The sequence below is a fragment of the Anser cygnoides genome, chromosome 6 (assembly GCF_040182565.1).
Source record: "Anser cygnoides isolate HZ-2024a breed goose chromosome 6, Taihu_goose_T2T_genome, whole genome shotgun sequence".
NCBI classification, from domain to species: Eukaryota; Metazoa; Chordata; class Aves; order Anseriformes; family Anatidae; genus Anser; species Anser cygnoides.
This window is the reverse complement of record NC_089878.1, coordinates 21,748,207-21,768,975: the sequence shown is the minus strand read 5'-3', so window position 1 is coordinate 21,768,975 and position 20,769 is coordinate 21,748,207. Positions and strand designations below refer to the sequence as shown.

Sequence of the window (20,769 nt, the reverse complement as noted above, 5' to 3'; positions counted from 1 at the left end):
TAAAGGATAAAAACTGATCTTCTAAGAGACACCAATAGTAGGACTGTCATGTGAACAGATGCACAGGGGAAGCCATCTGCAACACACCATACCTTTCTCTGGTTCCACAAAACCTACTCGTGAACAACACCTCCTTGAGCTCCATCTATTGGCACATAACCTCATAATTTACTGTTTTATGCTGAAAAAACAACCTATTTCATTATATTAGAAAGAATATGCCTACTACTCCAACACATTAGAATATACTGGATGGATTGTGTCCATGGAAAAACTCATCTTTTTCTTCTCTTCGTTCTTTTTACCTTTATCACTCTTCCCTTTCTTTGTACTAATAACTAATAAACAGTTCCATGACAGGTGACCAAATTAAAATTGTAGAGCACTTGCTGACTTCCTCCTACTTCCTTTTCTTCTTCCTTTTCTTAATGCCTCTTGTGAAACAATTCACTTTGCAGCCCACATCTGATGTCACAACTACATCATTTAGCAAAGCAAGAGGTGCTCTTATGATAAGTTTTAAATTCCTATTATTTTTTCCTGTCTTCCTATTCCAAAAGGCATGGTTTCATTAATAGGAATTTTCCTCTTCCTAAAAATTGAAAATCTAAAATGCCCTGGTCCTGATTCTCAGAGTGAATCATTGTTCCTAAGTGTGAAGTCAATAGGAATTATGTATGTTCATTGCTCCCAACAGAGAAAACAGTTCACCACCAACTGGTGAAACAGATATCCCAGGTGAAAAGACATTTTTGAAAACTCTAATCTAAGTGACTTAGCCAAGGCATACAATACAGTGATTCAGTCCTATGTTCCAAACAGTACTCAACATTCCTTTTTGCTTACAGAAAGAGAAAAACAAATTCTTAAATTAAAAAGGCATACAGCACACTTTTCCAAGCCTTCCAGAATACATTTTAGGATATGTAGAGGGAATTAAGATCCTCATCTGTGAAACTTCATGCACAGACTTATGAAAGGAGTGATTTGTTCACAACATGTATGCCTTTTTCAGACCATCCAGACACAACAGTACCAATAAAATAGCAAGATTCCAAAATTTCTGCTTTGTTTATCAGATAAAAGGTGAATATAAAAAGATATCAATACAGACATTTCTGCTGTTCTACGTATGCTTTTGATTCTAATACGTACTACAATGTCTGCCCGCAGTGATGTTAGTTTCATCTTCTCCTCCAGGGCAGTCTGCAGCTCCATCACACACTTTCCCAATTGGAATGCAATGCCCTGACCCAGGGCAGGCCCACTCTCCTGGGTAGCATTCATGATGACCACTTTCTGTGGAGAAGAGAAACAAGTCTAATTAAGGAATATGTTTCAAATAATACTTGAAGTTTCTTTGCTAAAACCTTCCCAAAGCATTGCAATCCTCCATTATTCAGTTTCTGATTACTGCACACAGCTGGGAAAGACTATAAAAGAAGTATCTTCAATACTTCCTTGTCATGCTCTTTCTTTTACCTTCAAACCACAATGCAAACAATCCTTGTGCAGACATATGAATTCTTTTCATTTTATGTGGTGTTTAGAAGAAGTAAAAGAATTCAGCTTTAGAGTAACTGGTACACCAGAAATGGAAACACGGTTTTGTGGTCTAAAAACATACAAAGGCTGTCTAGATGAAGTGGAGAATGCTTATCATAGAAAAGGCCAATGAAAGAGAAAAAACACCCACACTTTTATTCATTCAAATTTCTGTTTCTTGCAGGACAGATCTTGGAAGGAACTGAGTTATTCTCATTATCAACCTTTTTTTTTTTTTTTTTGGTTAATAGAAGCCTTATGTCTCTCTAATCAATAACCTAAAAATTTGCACAGGAAAAAAAAAACACGCTGCAAACAGTATACTGGAAAAAATTCTGACTACATGTACATGCCTATAATTATGTTTTGAAGGTAAAATCTGAATAGTTTGCATACAGAAGGAAGAATCAAGGAAGTTCAGCTCTTCTTCTATTACAAAGTAACTATTCCTAGAAAGTTCGTGAAAAAAAAAGCTAAGCAATTCTTGAAAAGCCCATTTTACTTACTACAGTGAAAATTATCACTTTCTGTGAAGACTTACCTTCCACCTATAGAAATCAACAAAAGAACATTGACTTCAAAAGCCAAGCAAGAATAAGCTGCTGTTGCTATATGATAAACTTAGTTTGCATCATATTTAGTATTACAGCAATAATTATCACATACACTACAACATACTAAATATTGCATAAGTTTAAAAAAAAAAAAAGATGGTAAAGATGGAATTCGAAGGTTTTCACAGAATGAAAACAATTTCAAAACATCTTGATCAGTCAATATTCCACAGAATTAGCTTAGTGAGGACTTTCTCAGAACACATCATCATTAGAAATTAGCATTAATACATACCACATCCTCTTTCATCTTCATTATCTTCACAATCATCATCTCCATCACATATCCAGCTCTGATGAATGCAGCGGCCACTTGGACAAGTGAAGAAGTTGCCTCTGCAAGTTGCATAAGCTAAGGAAAGGAACACCAGTAAATCCATGTACTCTAAGTTACAAAATGCTCAAAATACTACTTTGGTCTGGTAAATGAATAATCATTTATAATCTCTCCTGTAAAACTGAGCTAGTTCCATACCTCATATATATTGTAAACAGCGTTGTTTTGCTCTGGTTTCAGGTTTGAATTTTATTTTAAAATAATACTGGTGGTTTTTATTACAGAAATGAGAAGATAGGCTAAATTTCTCAACTAATTGTGCAAGTAGATGTACAAGACATTATTACCAAGATTCTTAAAGGTGGACATAACAAGGAGATGATGCTGAAGGTAACAGGGGTAAAGATATTTGTACACCTTGTACTCAGAGAAAAAGAGTAAAAAACACAAACATTTATGTACAGTAATGTCTAAGCCCTCCATGGTTGTTAAGCATTCCCTGGTAAGAATTCATAGACATTTATGGGTCCTCCAAAGGACAGACATTGCCAAAGAGATAACAGAGAAATATCCTAGGGGAAAGAAGTCATGCTGGTGTTAGGTCCTTGGTAGATTAGAGAAACTAAATGGCAACACATGGCCTTCCAACAATACACAAGATAAAATTAACTCGGACCCTATAATCCGTGGGGGACCTCTGTAAACACTTAGATCAGACAAGTGACAGCTTTGTATTGATGATGTTGGTTGCAGATGCAATACCCTGGAATACCTGATCATGAAGAATGGAATAAGCAGGAAATTTCCAGAAAGAGAACTGTCAATTAAAGACCTGACATGAACATCTAAAAGATAACTAGCTGTACAGCTACAAGTCTGTAGAGTTGTACATTATGGTCAGTGGGAATAATTTTAGAAGATCCATTCCATCTATCAGAAAATAAAAACGCAAAAAGGAACCAAACCAATTTGGACCAAAAAAAAAAAAAATACCTTTGGATCATATTAAACTAAAGAAAATGACAAGAACATCAAGAAGCAAGCTGTCACTGAATCCAGCACATTCAAATATTTACTGCTTAGTAAGACACTTATGCAGCAAAGTCAGCCTGGAAAAAGTTTATTGAAGCAGCACTGCTATTGCTAAAAAAAAAAAAAAAAAAATACTATGTAGAACAGTGACTAGCTTCTGATGGCCAGATAGCCGAGCAATCTGTTTTTTGTTATGTGCTGTGCACTTGAACCAGTTCGTGGTAAAGAATTTAAAGAAAGAGAAGGAAAAAAAAAAGCAAATAAAAACCCTCATACTGCAAGAATTTTCATCACTCCTGTCTCCACAGTCATCATCATGGTCACAGATAAAGGCTCGTGGGATACATTCTCCATTAGCACACTGAAACTGCGTACTGGCACATCCATGTGCTGAAAGAGATTTTAGCACAGAAAAACATACAGGAAATCTGTCAGAAAATCACAGATCTTATACTTTATTGACCATCTTTTAAAGTTAATTTGTTTGGGATTTCGCTGCATGTGGTACTTACTGCAGTTTGTTTCATCAGAAGAATCTCTGCAATCAACTTTGCCATCACATCGCTGGCTTGCATTAAAACATGCTCCATTTGCACAGGATAACTGCTCACATCTTGGGTAGCCTACAATAAGAAATCCCTTGGTATTAGCATGGATATTAGACTATAGACTATGAGTCATACATATCCAGATATCCACTAGAATATCCTGATTTATTGGAAAACAAACCAGGAATATACAACTTGCTATACTACTACTACTGAAAAACAATCCATTTATCTAATATATGTCTCCTCTAACAGCTATTTAACAATATCCTCTATGTAGTTACTAAAATTCCTTACAAAAAAATGAGGGAAAAATCAGATGCTCTCCTGCAACTCAAAAATATTTGCAATCCAAAGAGTTTATAATATGACAGAAGATGATGCAATATGAAAGGAGAGCAAGCAGTGAACATTTTTTATTTTCTAGTATTTCAGTTTTACATTTTATTCATTTTAATAAACGTGTTTAGGTAGAAAAGAAGTTCCTGAGGTTTACAGTCCCTAGATCCTCTTAGAATTTTGCAAGCTTTCACACCCAAAGACTTCACAATTTTAAGCTTTTGTTCTAATTAAACCAAGGACGTTAAACTCCAAAGTCCACGATCCACTTTGGGGTCACTGTTTTTTATTACTCATTTTCCCCTTCCCAAAACAAACAAACAAAAATCTACAGAACTAATGATTTTTCATTTTCTGGATGTTGTACTTAAGTAGATGGCCTACAATCCATGCGATTATTTCAGAGAACTTTAAATCAATTCTGAAAACATTTATACATATGAGCAGTGAGTTCAATGGAACTACCCAACCAATTAAGCACATGCAGTACTAATGCTGAGTAGGAGAGGATATTGCTACATAGACAAAAGTTACTTATTTCAGGCAACTGGTAAAAGCAAGTAATTGCTATTTTCATAAGTGGGATTTATTGAACATTTTCCTCTGTGTGGAGGGATAATATAGCAAGATAAATGAACTCAAAAAACAGAATAATCAAATTTCATTTTGCACCTTTTAGTTTTTCAGTTTGAATTCTTATTCCATTTTACCTCCATAAATATCAATAACGTAGACAGAGCAGGCTCTCGCTTAGGCATGTTTTAATTCATACTCTTGAAATTCAAAACATGGATCTTAAACTACTTCTGCAGAACGCAGAAAAGCTGCAATTTTTCCAGGCAGTCGCAAACTGTTTAGCTCACTTCTGCTACATATCATCACATTCCCACTAAACTTCAGTCACCTATGGATGAGGCTTACATGATTTTAAGTGTTAAGTTCTCAATGTGAGAACATAAACAGCTGTGTTGATGTCCACTAGAACAGATCTAACCCAACTGCCTCCCTGATAGATTCATTTCCATTTCATTCACTTTTACCACACTTAATGTAAGTCAGCAACTGGCAGGTAGGGACAGCAAGTGGCTAGTCCAAGAAAGGTAGCTGCTGCGTTCCTACCTGTGGCCTTCTGTTGCTAGTTCCCTGAGCTTCCATTCCAACACCTTGCATGGACAATGTCAACACGTGCCCTAAACACTCCCTTGTGTCTCTTATTATACTGGGGGAGCCCAAAACGGGAAAGTTGCCTGTTCTTTACAGGTGCTAATGAACAAGACTTGAGAAACTCTTGTCTTTCTCTCCAAAATTAAGAAAATGTTAGTGAGCTGAGTTTTCTACTCCATATCACTAAAAGGAAAATTCTAAAAAGGAAAAGAATCTGGACATTGGCAGAGGGAGTTAGAAGGGGAAAGAGCGCCCTAAACTGGAATACTTATACAATCTAGCTTAACGATAAGCCCTCCAGCAAAGAAAATCTTGAAAGTGAGCATTGTGACATTTTGAATTGAGGTGGGAAGTTCTTATATTATTCACTGCATTTAGGGCTTGCAAAATAAACATCTTGTAGTCTTATTTGACTTTTTTTAAAAAAGTAAGATTTGTCTATGAACACCTCATCCCAAAGCAGTATATTTGGGTATTAAAAAAAAAAACATAAGCTATACAAGAAGTGGTGCTCATCAGAGAAGCTGGTCATACTGTCTCTGCTTTAAGGTACACATGGAGAAAGTGTCAGACCTCTGTGCATGGCCTGGAACTACAAAAAAAGCCAAAGGAAGGGTTCTCTTCCAGGGACTCTGATACGTAGCTTTTTTTGACAGGTGCATTAGAAAGAGTTGAAAAGGATGGATAAGGTTCTCAGTTAAAAGAGGGACAAGGTAGGTAGTTTGCATCTACAGAAGTCAGAATACAGCTGTACAAGAGTGGCGAGTGGAAAAGAGACTGCAGCATAAGACTAAAGATGGAGTTAGGATGAAAAGTGAAGGGACTGACAGGAAAATACAGCATTTTCTTTCACCATGTCTTAATTGCGAAGAGCCTCCATTTCATGTGAACACTGTTTCATTTGTCTTCTCCTTCCAAGAACCTGTGGCTTATTAAAGAAAACTGAAAAGAGGAGATCTTTTCCTCGAGATCACCGTTCCTAGAAGATAATACAAGCTTTGTGGAAACAGGGAGAAACCCAACTACATTCATTCCAGTGTGCAGGCAGAATGTGAGCTCTTCTCTCTCTCCTCTTCTTCTGAGACATCTCTTTTTCTTAGCCAAAATACTCCTCTGCAGTCTCTCCCCATAATATGCCAGCACTTCAGCACAAAATATGATCAACTAGTAGATGCCAGCACAAATGACAGATAAGACACCTTGCTCCTTGTAACCCACAACCTGGTCTGGGGCAACAGTTGCAAACACATTTAAATGGCATGTGGAAGATGCTTGAAAGCCATGTCACAGGAACTGCAAAGCTCTATTACTTTGCTCTCTGCCTAACACTTTTGTTCTGCAAGCTGGAAATACATCCATGCAAAAACAGTAACAGGAAACGGCTGCAATTGGTATTGGATTCAGCAGACACCCATCTCTGTCACACAGAGATGTAGGAAGTATACAGGAAGTATAACCTTATGTAAATCCAATCCATGTTCCAAGAAGGATAAAGGAAAATAAAAAGGCAACTTCCTACTTCCAGGTGTCTTTTTTTTTTTAATCACAGCAAAGCTTCTGAACATTTTACAAAACTAAACTAATTAAAACTCTTTGACTCACTGCCACGAGTCACCATCTCACAGTGGGCATATCATTGCCCAGAGAGCTAACAGACACTAGGAGAAGGACTTATCTCAAGCCCAAGACTCCTTTGAGCCACATGGTGTCAGGCAGACTTCATAGCAGTGATGCTTTGAGGGCTGTCAGACCAACCAGAACCTTGTCCCTAGCCTTAATTCCTGATTTTGATGCCTGCCACTATAACCTTTTGCTGCCTTCTTACCTTGCTTCAGTTTTGCTTCTTCCCTTACCCAAACTCTCCCTGGTGCAGACATTTCCTTCAGCCTGAATTTTTGCCTTATCCTGGAGCTGTTATATACAATTTGTCCAACTTAAGAACATTAGCCTCTGACCACAGTCCTTTTCTTCCTGTTTGGACTACATCCCTTATGATCTCTTCAGTTCTTGATCTTTGTTCACCTTCACCCCTATCTCTGCAAATCCATCCCAGACCTGACTGCCCACTTCCTGACCACAACAGCTACTGAGTGCAGGAAACAAGAGGCAGGAATTAACAGGTTAGGCAGTTGACCCATGGCAGCAATTCAACATCCAAATTAGAAGCAAAAATCTAGAGCTTCTGGCCCAGCACTCAGCCCATCAACCTCAACACATACATCACTAAAAAACTTCCCCTTTCTCCCTATTGGGCTCAGCACAGTGCTCAGCCACCAAGGCTGTATCCAGGAAGTGAATTCAGAGCTGTATTCTGTCAGTCACCACAGACCAAAAGTGGACATGGCTGGGATTTTCATTTTTCAACTGCAAAGCTGAGGCAGGAGAGAAAATTCTACCTCTAACTGAAAGAAATTAAGAATACAATACAGTAAAGTGATGCCAGTATTGGCAACTTACTACAAAGAAGTATTTGTGACCCTAAATAGCCTGTCACTTCATTCGGCATTGTTGAAGTTTTAAAATGGAAGTATTTGCTAGCTGCTGACTACTAAGACAGCTGGAAAAACAACCTGATATGCATATTTAACAGAAATTAAAAAAAAAAAAATCATTTTATGAAATTGAAACAGGTTCAATGCACTAATTACATGACCCATAGCTGAAACATTGTTCTGATGTTTATCTTAGCCTCTGCATGGGTAGTTTTCCCTTCCTGTTAATCCCATTAGCAGTAAAATGGACTAAGGCTCTGAATTCCCTTGTTCTGTTTTATTACTTGTTTAATTGTTGAGTTACTTCATACTGGTGACATTTTGCAATTGACTAGTTTCTTAAATAATGTAACTTATTCAGCAATAAAATTTTATCTTCTTTACAATTTAAATTTGCTTCCAGAAAGACCAATGAGCGCAAGGCATAAGTAAACAGACGTAAGTTTGCATTCTGCGATGCTCCGTAAAATAACAGGATCCATTTTAAATAGCTCTTTTTCTTCCATAGTTCCTGGATGTTTTGTTTTTATTTATTAAATCATGTGATAAGGGAAAAGTAGTGACAAAGGAAGAGAGAAAAACAGTTATACTTCTCTTATATTTGTTTATATCAAATAGGGTAGAAAGGGAGATGGATAGTAACAGTGGGAAAAATTAACGTTCAAAGCAACTCCTGAAGCCTGCTTTAAAACAATAAAATCTAATACCTAAACTGATTCCTATTGTATAGCTAATCATAAAGCTACCAAACAATTCATTTTGTCTTATGGCTTCTATTTAAAGTGTCAGACCTTGCAAAGATGGGGCTTGTCATTTCAGTCTTCCTGACTTACCTGTCTTCAGCACCACCACATTTCTTTAGACTAGTCCAACACTGCAACTTTTAATGTTCCAAGTCACAGTCATTCTTCTGTCTCAGAGGGACTGTCAACACATATTCTAATAAAACAGAGTAGTGGCCGCTGACTGATATGAGGCAGTTCCTCTCCCTGGGGCTAACTATTCTGCCTTCACAACAGTCACGGGGCCTACTGTCTGATGCAGCAGTGACTGGAGCACACAGCAGCAGAGCACCACTGTTAAGGTATCTAGAGACTCCTTTCCAAACTGCCTTTTTAATTATTTAGCTGAGAATGTTAAGTATGAAATAAGATGTGCAGTCCAATTTTCACGTGTTAATGTGGCTCCTAGTCCAAAGAAAGAATTCTGACATTGTCTTTAGGACTCCTCTCCCAGTCTGTCACAGATTTACTGCTTTATAATAATCATTGCATTTGGCTATTTCATATCTTATTCACAGACTACTTACAGACTTTTCAGAGGTGCTGAGCAGTTCCTCTTTTTCAGTTCATAGATAATACTTTTTTCAAACAAATATCTTCAAGAAATTTTTTTCACATGTAATACATTTGCTAAATTAAGTTATGAATCTCTTTGTCTCTGAAATTTAAGAGAGAAATGCCAAGCTACAGAAGATATTCTTCCAGCAATGATATGGGGTACTTTGCATCTTGGCATTTAGCCACTTGTGTTGCTGACTTAAAAATTGGCTGTGGGTCTGTCTAATGGAAAAGTTCCAAGCTGGCTGTCTCAGCAACCTTTTATTCCAAAGTATCATTTAGTTCTAAAACACCCTTCTCTTTAAAGAGCACACATTTTTAGCCACTTTTGGGTCAGGGATAAAATGCACTAGCAGTTGGCTAACCATGTAATATACCAGTTTTCCTTTACATGGCATGCACATATGCCCTTATTTCTCAAAGTGGAACCATTAACAACAACTCGTTTCTTGCTTCTTTAACTATTCTTTATTATGCTAACCTCTATTTTTTCCCCCCTAGATATGCTTCCAGTCTGCTTCTGATCAAAGTTTAGAGTTTGGCCTTTTTCTCAGAGGCATACTAAGTTCTAACAGCTGATATGAATGACATGTAAAGATTTTCCTCAATACCAACAATGAACAGACATGCTGTTACACACACTCTTGCATAGCTATTAGGCAAAAGCATCTCTGAAAAACATAACCTCGATTCTGTCGCCAGCTGTCTTCTTCATCAGTACTCAATCTAGGCTAGGATCTAGGGAGGCTGTAACCAGACAGTCAGGCAGCCTCAACTCTGTGGAAGTTAGACTAGAAAAAAATACTTGTCCACCTTTGTTTTATTGGCACAATATAAACAGCTTTTCTGAATGCAGTACGATCCAATGCTACTTCATTTCCATGAGAAACTACAGTTTTTGAAAACAAATGCTTTTTGAAGGGTTAATTCCTTCAAATAAATTATTTGGGATCAAATTCTTCTTTTCTGTACAGGTTATAGTTACCACTGATTTCAGTAAAGGGTATACAAACAGAATATGAAAAAAAAATTCATAATTATCTCTGAGGTTCCTAAGGCTTTAAGCCATTTAAACATGGTTGTTTTTCTCCAATGCAATTATTTATTATTTTTCAGACAATGACAAACAAGAAATCTTGACCCCATGGTAGCAGTTTGCATTTGAGTACTGCAGTAATGAACCTGTATCAGAATATCAGCTCTAATACACAAAAGAATTTGCAATGAAACTCTCATAACAAGAAGCATATTGTGGGCATCCTGTCCATCAACAAGCCCTTTAATCTTACAAATTGATTAAAATGCCACAGAGAGATGAGATGAAACTAGATATAGTGGTAAGGGTTAAGACTCACGGCAGTCTCTTTCATCTGTTCCATCAGTGCAGTCCTTTACTCGATCACACCTGTATGCACTCGGGATACACTGTCCATTTGAACACGTGAACTGCTGACTTGAGCATGTCCTCCCCGCTGCAAGAAACAGGCACTCATGAGTTTTTTCCTTCAACCAGGAGTTTTTAATGTAGAAAACTACTTTCCTTCTTCCTTTCTTAACTACTCCATCCTTCTCACAAATACAAGCATAAGACTTTCTCCCCCCTCCTTTACTTTTGCATGTGCAGGTGGACTTAAAAATGCTTGACAAGTAGATAGCAAATAACTCTGTGAGGCTGTCTGTAGCCTGCATGGTTACTGCTTCATTCCACTAGCAGGGTTGACCTCCAGATTAAAAATTACCTCCTTGTAATTGTTCTGCCTAAAAGATTAAACTACTAGTTCTCATTGTGTCAAGTTATTCTCTGTTACTTTGTTTATTGGGTCAATATCTGTCAGTGCCTATCAGTTATTTGGTCAACTACCCAAGCATAATGAATATGAACAAGAAATCATCTATACTGCCACCACGTAAACACTGCAGAGCTGGAGGTAAGGCACTTCTCTGTAATACAGCCAGGGCCTCAACAGTCAGGTAACTAACAGAGGGCTGAGAATGATTACATCTCTTCTCAAGACAACTATGTCAGTGAAAAGCAACCACATAAAACTGTATGATTCTAGTTTGATTCTACTTGAGCTAAATTACGCTCTCACTTCCTCTTCGGCAAATTAATTGAGTCTATGAAGATAGAACTGAAGGGTAAAATCACTGCTAACTTTTCCTCCCTTCTGCCATTTACAGTTTTGTTCCTTTCAAACTCATGTTATGTCTCCACATCACCCCAATCTATATGCTGGCATCTGGTCTGCTGCTTTACAGGGGTCTCTATTCTTTCTCCTTTCAGCAGTGTTCCCAAAGCAAGCACAGATACTCATGTCATTAGAAGAATAAAAGAGATCAATACAGCAAAGTAGAACAGATATTTTTGTAATTTTGCGTTTGTGACTCGCAGATCTGTTGGCCAGCTGGCTCTCAGGGAAGATTTTGGAAGTTTCAAGAAATAAAAGCTCCTCTATCATTCCCAAGCACAGAGATAAAAAGTCCCATACAAGGAGATGGCTCAAAAACAGCAGCAACAGCACAGTTCTGCTGTGTAATTACTGACAGAGACTTTTCAAAACATTCACGATTAACAAGTACATGGAAAACGGTGTTACTGTGACCCAGTTCAAAAGTTAACCTAGAGCTGTTGACCATTTTGCATTTTTATCTACAGATTCCTTAGTTAATGCACAAACAGCAGATGTGCTGACACCTTCACAGAGGAAGAGGGAAGCAAAACGCAGTTCACCTTAGTTCTAAGTTTTCCATCCTTAGCGGGAACACATACCAAGATCGAAAAGCATGCACCTAAGCTGTGAGAAAAATTCTTCCAAAACAAACCTGTGAACCTTTAATCAAGGGGGTTACTGAACACCTCCCGAGCTGTTCAGGCAATTTAAAGAAGTTATCCAAAAATTACACATAGAACCAAATGGGAAAAATAAATGAATCATATCACTTAAAGGAACTTCTGATACTCAAGTAGCAGCAAATTGGTTCTTTAGAACACTACAACACTTGCTCTTCCTTTTTCATGCCACAACGCAGCAGAGAATATAATTTGGTGTGACAATCATCCCAGTTCACCGTTCATTACCTTGGCACAAAAATAACCGTATGTAGCCCTTAAACTGCTTAGTTACTAAATTCAAAAATCAGAGTAACGTATTTTATTATTATTTATAATCAATATGTATCTTATTACCAATACCAAAAAGAGAAAAGCCTACAGCAATGGCAGTGAGGCTGCTAAAATATATGGAGAACATTAAACACTTTGTGTATTAATTATGTTTGAATTGCTGTTTTACACCAGTGTAGCACATTAAAGTGAAGTGCTAATACGAAAAATGTCCTAAGATTATGCTGTCCAAATAACAGAAGACTAAACTTTCATCCCATACCAGGACTTCTTGTATTCCTCCCATCCACTATGAGGGAGGAATACTCACTTCTCATACATCCAATATGAGAAAGAACTGCTCTGGTCATTTTCAATAGTAGCACCATTAAATAGCATCTCTGAAGATGACACAAGAATCTTTAACAATGCTTACTTTAACTGCTTGGTAACTCCTTTTTTTATGCATAAATTTAAAACTTCTACAAAGAAAGGAAGGGTTTTTTTGTTTGTTTGTTTTTTAATTCTGATATGCTAGTATGAATTCTGTTATGCAATGACTGAAGCAGCTTTTGCTGTGATGGTATTTAGGTATCAGGGTATTATGTAGATTTCACCATTTTTTTAACTACTAAATTCTGTATCAGCCACAGAACTAGTATGCACTGTATATCTTCCTCTTTTTCCTATTTTTAATTAACTAAAACATCAGTAATTTTCAGATTTAAAGATTTTGAGATGCCTCTTAGATAAAATATAGCAAATTTGTCCTATCTGCATATATAATTTCTAAAACTACTTTGGAGAGACTCTTCTGGTAAAAGCTGCACTTAGAGCACGCTTGTTACTGTATTTTATCAATATGTTATGTTTATGATCTCTTACTTCATGAAGTTGGTATAACATTAGATATTAAATACTTACGACATTGTTGATGCTCATCTGAACCATCTTCACAATCTTCCTCATCATCGCATACCCAGGAGTGTGGGATACATTCACCATCAGTCTGACACTGGAATTGATTTCCCTCACAGGTAGGTTGTGCTAAGTAAGCAGAGAATAAAGAAGTCATTTCACAAACATGTGGGAAAGCAATTTCAAATAAAAAATAAATAAATAAATAGAAAGACTTAAGGTTCAAGTATCAGTTGATTTAAACTTCCACTAAATACATGAACAAACCAAAGAAATACAACTACAAATCAAAGAAAAGGAACAGATCAGGGAGGGGGCGCAGCACAAGGATACTCAAGTTTTAGTGAACTTAGCTAAACTTTAGTTTTAGTGAACTCGTTTGTATGGATCTTCAGTTTTGCATCCTCCCATGGAGAAAGGCAGGCCATAGCAAAAGCTTGGGGCTCTGGACTGTCCTCTGCCAGAGCCTCTTTTTCTGCACTTCTATATGGAGTAATGCTAGCTTCCCTAGGCTCTCAGAAACCCATTCAATTTCCCTCACTCCACCCCAGATGCTCTATCCCTGGTAGGAAGATCTTTCAAAAATAAGCTCATGATTCTTCTACATGAATTCATAAGGCAAAAGTGAGGGTCATGTCAGAACAACCTGAATGCTGCTGTCCCAGCTCCACTCTGGATTTTTCAATAGCCAAGCAACAGGGAGCCATTAGAGAGAAAGGTCAAAATAAATGCTTGAAACTAACTGTGTTACAGCTTACTTGCTCCACCCCTAGTTAATACTCCTGGGAAGAATCACTGGCACAAAACAGTCCAGTAGACAGGACTCTGGTCTTAATGATCTTTTTTCATGGGATCATGTTTTTGCTGTGCTGCAAAGTCATCTAGAAACACTTTGTGCTCACAGAATGAAATGTAAGCAAAAGTATTGATGCAAACAAAAGGTTTCAAGGCAGAAAATGAAATCACTTCATAGATTTAGCATTGATAAGTACAAAATAATATCAGAGGTAAAGTAACTAGATAAAGTCAATCACAGACAATCAACTTCATGTATATTTTTTTGGATTCCTGTTTTGGGTACCAAAGAAAAATCTTGTAATATTATTTTAACCATAGGCCAGTTTTAAATAGTTTAGTACTATCTTCCTAAACACTTGTGCCCCACTAACTATAGCACACTAGCACATTGTTTTTAAAAGCACAATTAACTGAAAAAAAAAAGTAATGTTTCATTTTCATCTTCCTAATTCATCACGAGTATGAAAATGAGAACAATTCAGTATCATGCTTATAACTATGACAAATATAGCAGATGTCAGGTTTCTGTTAGCTTTCACAAAGTCAATACAAATTTTACTCTCCCTTTGTTCAAAGCCCAACCAATTCTATCCAGCTGCAGCTCCGAACTAAGCTGAAATAGTAAGCTATAGGACAACACTTTTTTTTTCCAGTTTAAGGCAATTCTTCATTAAGAATTGCACTTATTTTTGGAGCTAAATAAATGCTAGGCAACAAATCAGTCTGCCAAGCTGTGTGAATGACCTCCAATTATTATATGGGTCAAGCAACAAAGAAACAATCCAGTGTGAAAAGAATCAACATAAATTAGTCTTTTGTATTTGACATCAGCTACGGGACAAAAACTGGCCTAACCTGTAAGTGGGCTGATAACCACACCAGCCCACAAGAGTTCAAAGAACACTAGCATCCAGAACATAAATGCAGGCAAGTTTGTGTAAACAGACTGTGGAGGGAATATCCCCATTTACATATATATATATATATATATATGTATATTAATGTATATGTATATGTAATCTGTGTATATATATATATTAATATTTAGCTTGAAAGAGTCTTTTTGCCTGGACATTCTAGCCCATCTGAATGCAATTTTTGTCAGAGTCGCATACGCGGAGGACAACACAACCACTCTAAACAACTATCCAAGACTCTGCTTAAGGTGCAGTAGGTACAGTTCATTGTCTAGGGTCTCAAAGCTCCAAAAATTTGGAGTCCAGGTGATACGGGTGGTATTGGCATGTGCATCCAATATTCAGGATTCCACAGGACTGAGCAGATTGTAGTCATCTCAGACAACTAGGATTTTTCTCCACCTCTCTCTCCCTTTAATGTTCATTCTTGTAGCACAGGTACAGTTGGGAGCACTTTGGGAGCTCGGTATTTCTTATGTTATCAAAATTTGCTCTACAGTTGTTTCACTTACGACAACCAGCTTCATCTGTATCATCTGAGCAGTCTCTGGCCCCATCGCACCTCCAGTCTGCAGGAATACAGCGACCATTTCCACAGCGAAACTGCCCACGCTCACATCCTGTGGTAAAACACAGTAACAAGCAGGTTAGCAGTACCAATTAAACAAAACAGACACTGGAGTGTATTCCTGTCAAATAATCGTATGTATATCCATAACCTTATGGCATGGAAAGGGAAGAAAAGATTATTATGATAATACAAAAATTTAAGTAGGTGTCTGTATGAAAAAGCATTGGGACAGTCAAAAAAAAAGGAAGAACCAGCTTTAAATCTTACAGGATTACAACTTACAACTAAATTACTAGAAAATTGAAAAACTGAATTGAAAATTTTAATACACTCATATATTATCCGAACAGAAAAGAGAAAAAAAGGTCTTAGAGGGGAACATATACAACAAAAAGCTATTTAACAGGACTGTTCCAATTTTAAATTCACAGACAGTAGAGACTTACATAAAGGAAGGGGATTATTTTCCACAACATATCAAAGGGCTAAATATGCTAAATATGTTGTCCTCCCCACAGCCCATGTAGATAATAATAATAATAATAAACCCCCTTTGATGTGGAAATCTTGTTTCAGCAGCCACATATTGGTGACCTGCTTGAAAGTATAGAATGGTCTCTATTTTGCTTTGGTTTATAACACCCTAATATTTAGAGTCTTTCCTCTGAAGTACAGTAAAGCATGTCTTCAGTCATCATTTAAATAGCAAATAATTTTAAAAGAAATTAAGCTTTCAGACATTTAAGGCTGATAAAAGTTAGCCTGCTGTCATTCTCTCACACTTGACCTACTAAGGATTAAGACCTGATAAAGAAACATTCACTTCCAGTGTAAATGCAGCTGGATCAGGCCTTTATTAGAGTTGTCTAATGAAATCTCCAGTCCCATAGGAGAGAGCAAATGCACTGTTTATGGCCTTTCATTGTGACTACAGCCTCATAAAAAGGGAGCGAACAGTTTTATAGGTCCCCAAAACAATGAGCTATAACATAATTAGGCTCAACAGAGCTCTGTTTCATGTTAATCTGTTGTCAGCACCTCAGAGCAGGGAACACTGAAAAAAAAAAAAAGAGGTAGTAGCAGAGCCCAACTCTGAAGAAAAAAAAAAAAAGTTTCCTGATTTAATTAATAACTATATGATAAAACTACATCTTTCAATTACTCTGAGTGATTTGTCCAGAGGAGATAACCTCAGTATATATAAAGCACAACCACCTACTTTCTGAATTCATGATGACATAAATAACACGCTACCCTAACTTTCATGTAAAACCAGGCATATCAACACTGTCACATAAACACAGTTAAGTGATGTATTCCTAAGGGATATAGGCAAGCTACTTTATGAAAGGAATGTTCAAATCTGATTGTCTGGTAGTGACATCCTGATTTATAATGTATCCTGCAAATGGTCAAAAATTTCACTTGGATAAATGGTGGTACAGAGTGGTACAGGAGTATGTTCGCCCAAATACCTTCTATAGACTAATGCATGATGGTGGTTGGTGGTGCAGGTCTGGGGTTGGTGGTGCAGGTCTCTTATCAACTACCTTTAAAACACAACAACCTCCCTTGCAAAACTGCCCTGAAGGAATGTACAAGTTCACTCTGGAATCCCAGGCCCTCTCTCTGAATTCTACCCTACAAAGCAACATTTCCATATGAGATTAGCAGTTAAAGCTCTAATTAACACAATGCATAAAACACCATTTATCAGTTGGAATTATTATGCAAGGTAAAAACTAAACCCACTTGCATATTTAGCATATATTGCTCTTCAAAACCACAAGAATATTCATAGCTAACTTACCTAAAAAGAAGTTACAGTTCAGAATTAAATCCATATCCATGATTAGTTTCCAGTGAATAAGAGGTTTATAAACATGCAATATGTGCAATAATTACACTATAATTTGTACATTATTTGTAAAGAAAAACTAGCCAATTTTTTTTTCAGGCATTACACACAACTGCTAATTTATTTTGCCTATCTTGTAATAAGTTCCTACATTTAAGCATATTCTTATAGTGATATAAATGAGGAGATAACACCGATAAACTTTTTAGAAAGCATTATAAACATAGCTGCCTTTGTACAGCATGAGAAATGGTAACTGAATGTTAACAGAAAATCTGCAAAGCACGCAGTTCTCCTACACTGTAATTCTTCACAGAATTAGAGCTTAAGTTGCTCACACCTACATACAGTAAGTGCTGTATCAATGTCTGTTTATAAAATTCTTCAACAGACCTGTTATAATTCATTTAATTATGGCATTAGCCTTTTCTAATGTTATCTTCCATGCTTACTTGTAACTGAAGGCAAAGAGCTCTGATATACCTTTACAAAAAACAACAGACTGATACCTCATGTATGACTGTTTTATAATATCTTTATAACAAAGATAATCACATAGCAAATAATGACATTAATTCATTAAAAGACAGTCTGTGAAACCAAGTAATATGGAAGAAGTAAAAGTGATCTGTAGTTTCAAGAGCACTACTCGCCAAAGTTCTAAAAAGCTTGTGATTCTGCTTTGATCAAAACTAATTCTAACTTAGTTAAAGGAGAACGCAATCAGGGGCGAAAATGAATGATTACAAAATCTATTGCTACTAACACTCAGCAGAAATATCCAGAATGAAAGAAAAACAACCACATCATCAATAAGAGCATATCGATTATTGTTTATGGTTTGTTACCATGAACAACTCCAGTGACCATTTGCTCTAAACTTAAATGTACATATTCTGCGTAGAAACAAATACTTGAAACTTACGAGATTTGAAGAACTGTGATTTAAATGCCATGAATTTAGTTATCTGTTTTAAATAGTATTACTTTAGGTAATAAATTAATTGCAGGCATTACTCACACTGACTAGGGATGATCCACAGAGGAAGCATTACAGAGTCCAAAAGGACTATTTCCAGTGGTATAGGCTATGCAATGTGAGCCTGCAGCACCTGGGTTTCAGTAAGACCAGGGAACTGTCAGAAGACAAGGGACATCCGCTTGTTTTTTTGGCATTATTTGAAGCCTTGATTCACTGAAGGATTAGTAATTATAAATTTTATGGAAGATTTTGCTTTCGATAAGAAACTTTAAAAAAAAAAAAATAGGAAGGCAACTCATGAATCAGTTGGATGCTGCCAAAAATTAATACCAATGAACTAATTTCCATAGAAATTCTGATTTCCTCTGACAGATACTGATAAAACCAGACACCTCTTTCAGGCAGACAGAATTCTGTTAGTAGGATTCTTGCTAGAAATAACCACTGAGTTTAAAAACAAGCAGTAAACCAATTAAAGTTTAGGTTTTACAGTCATGCTTAAAATTTGCTAATAGAAAAGTACCTGGGTGACTTTTAAAAGTTCAAAATTGAGAGAGGGTTGATTTTTTGGTTTTGCTTTATTTTTGTTATAATACATTTTTATCTTCTGACTGTGATTAAAGCACTACCAGAAGACAGACTAGAAAAATACATGGCAGACCTGATGAATCATACATATATAAAGAAGAATTTCTGGGCATTAGCAGTAAGAATTTTGAAATATTAAATATCTATTTTAACTATTTGATATTCAGGAAAACAAACTAAGAACAGATGTCATCTTTAATATAAACCAGTCTAGCACTGGAAAATACAAACCAAAGATCAGAATTCTCACTAGAAAGATATATCCCAAAGCATCATTCCTAAACTTCCTGCCACTCTTACTCTCTTTAGGCTTTATGCTGATGTTGTCACTGTACCTTCTAGGGCTCTTTGTGTCTGGGATACTCTTGTAGAGACTCCTGAGTGGATGTTTAAGATTCATAATTTGCTCAGTTAGAAACAAGAAAGCTAGTATTACTGGCTCTGTCTAAGCTACTTGCTCAAAGATTATGCCAGGTAGTCATTTTGCAATGGAATAAAGAAACATAATAGTGATTTTTTCAGAGCAAAGATGGGATGAAACACTAATCAACAACCAACAACTGCTGGTCAGCAACAACGACCACTGCATAGGAATGAAGTCTCCCAAGTTAAACCACTGCCAAAGACAAACTCGGCTGCCACCAGAGGTTGGTAGCAACCCTTAGCACCACTAATGAATGTTACTTGATGTCACATTAAGCCATATGGAACTCTATCAGAAAAGAGGGAGTTTAATAGCTTCAGGCATTTCACAGCACAATGGTTCTAATTCACAGGGCTACAGTCTTCAACAGAAAGGCAGCCCATTATGCCCTCTCAAGTTTCCTTGTGCTTCACTTGCCCCAATATGTTTGTGTTTAAATATTTACATAGAGAACTAAAGCTTAAATTCAATCTTCTTGTATTAAAAATGGAATTGAAATAATTTTATGTTTGACTGATAATGGAGACCAACATTGCTTTACAACTCTACACATTAAGTTAGACTACTTTCAGTTTCTCTCTAAACAGTTACAGTCTTCTCCAGTTCTTTCCATATATTCCCCACCTTCTGAAGTACTTATATCATCCGCAGATTTTAAGGACATCATGGCAGTCTGACTATACAGAACAGACCAAAATAATAATTAGTTCTTTCTTCCTCATGCTCATAACATCATTGAGAACTGCTAACAGTTGATCTTGAATGAAAGATTTAAAGGAATGAAGAATGTATTAAACCCAGGGTAAACTGCACCACTCAAAACGTCCACTTAAAAATGACACTTACATTACTGTGATTACTTTATATTTCAGGAATCACATCTCACAATTTTTTATTTTTTTTTAAAGAGTGACATTTTTCAAGGCAGTATTTTTTCAGCTGAACTGTTGTGCCTAATATCTCTGCAGTTTTTAAAAAATAAGTGTTAACAAACATTACAAGCTTCTCCGTATAAATTTTACAAAAAGAACTATAAGTTACAAGTTCTCTTTTCTCCCTTCCTGCCTTCCAACAAAGGGTACTACTGTTTGTCTCCATGTGGCCCCCCAAACAGAACAAGCACCAAAGCAGCCCACTCCAGTGGCCCTGCAGGTGAAGTCCTGGAAATGCACTTTTCATACATTTTGATGTCAGATTTTTGCCTAGCTTAACCACATTTCACACAGTCTGAGGTTTTGGAATGCTCAGGGAGGTGAAGC

General features: G+C 36.7%; 1 protein-coding gene across 8 annotated transcripts in view; it reads right to left on the bottom strand.

Moving 5' to 3' along the window:
- LRP2 (LDL receptor related protein 2) overlaps positions 1 to 20,769 on the bottom strand; it is a 119,197-nt gene that overhangs the window by 85,539 nt on the left and 12,889 nt on the right. For 7 of the 8 annotated variants that reach the window (XM_048061353.2, XM_048061355.2, XM_066999509.1 and 4 more), the window contains exons 2-8: positions 15,600 to 15,707; positions 13,379 to 13,501; positions 10,707 to 10,823; positions 3,981 to 4,091; positions 3,745 to 3,858; positions 2,395 to 2,511; positions 1,156 to 1,299 (exon numbers count right to left, since the gene is read on the bottom strand). In XM_048061353.2, the coding sequence (XP_047917310.1) occupies positions 1,156 to 1,299; positions 2,395 to 2,511; positions 3,745 to 3,858; positions 3,981 to 4,091; positions 10,707 to 10,823; positions 13,379 to 13,501; positions 15,600 to 15,707 (834 nt within the window). The remainder of the gene's footprint in view (positions 1 to 1,155; positions 1,300 to 2,394; positions 2,512 to 3,744; positions 3,859 to 3,980; positions 4,092 to 10,706; positions 10,824 to 13,378; positions 13,502 to 15,599; positions 15,708 to 20,769) is intronic. The other variant, XM_066999511.1, reaches the window with a different exon arrangement.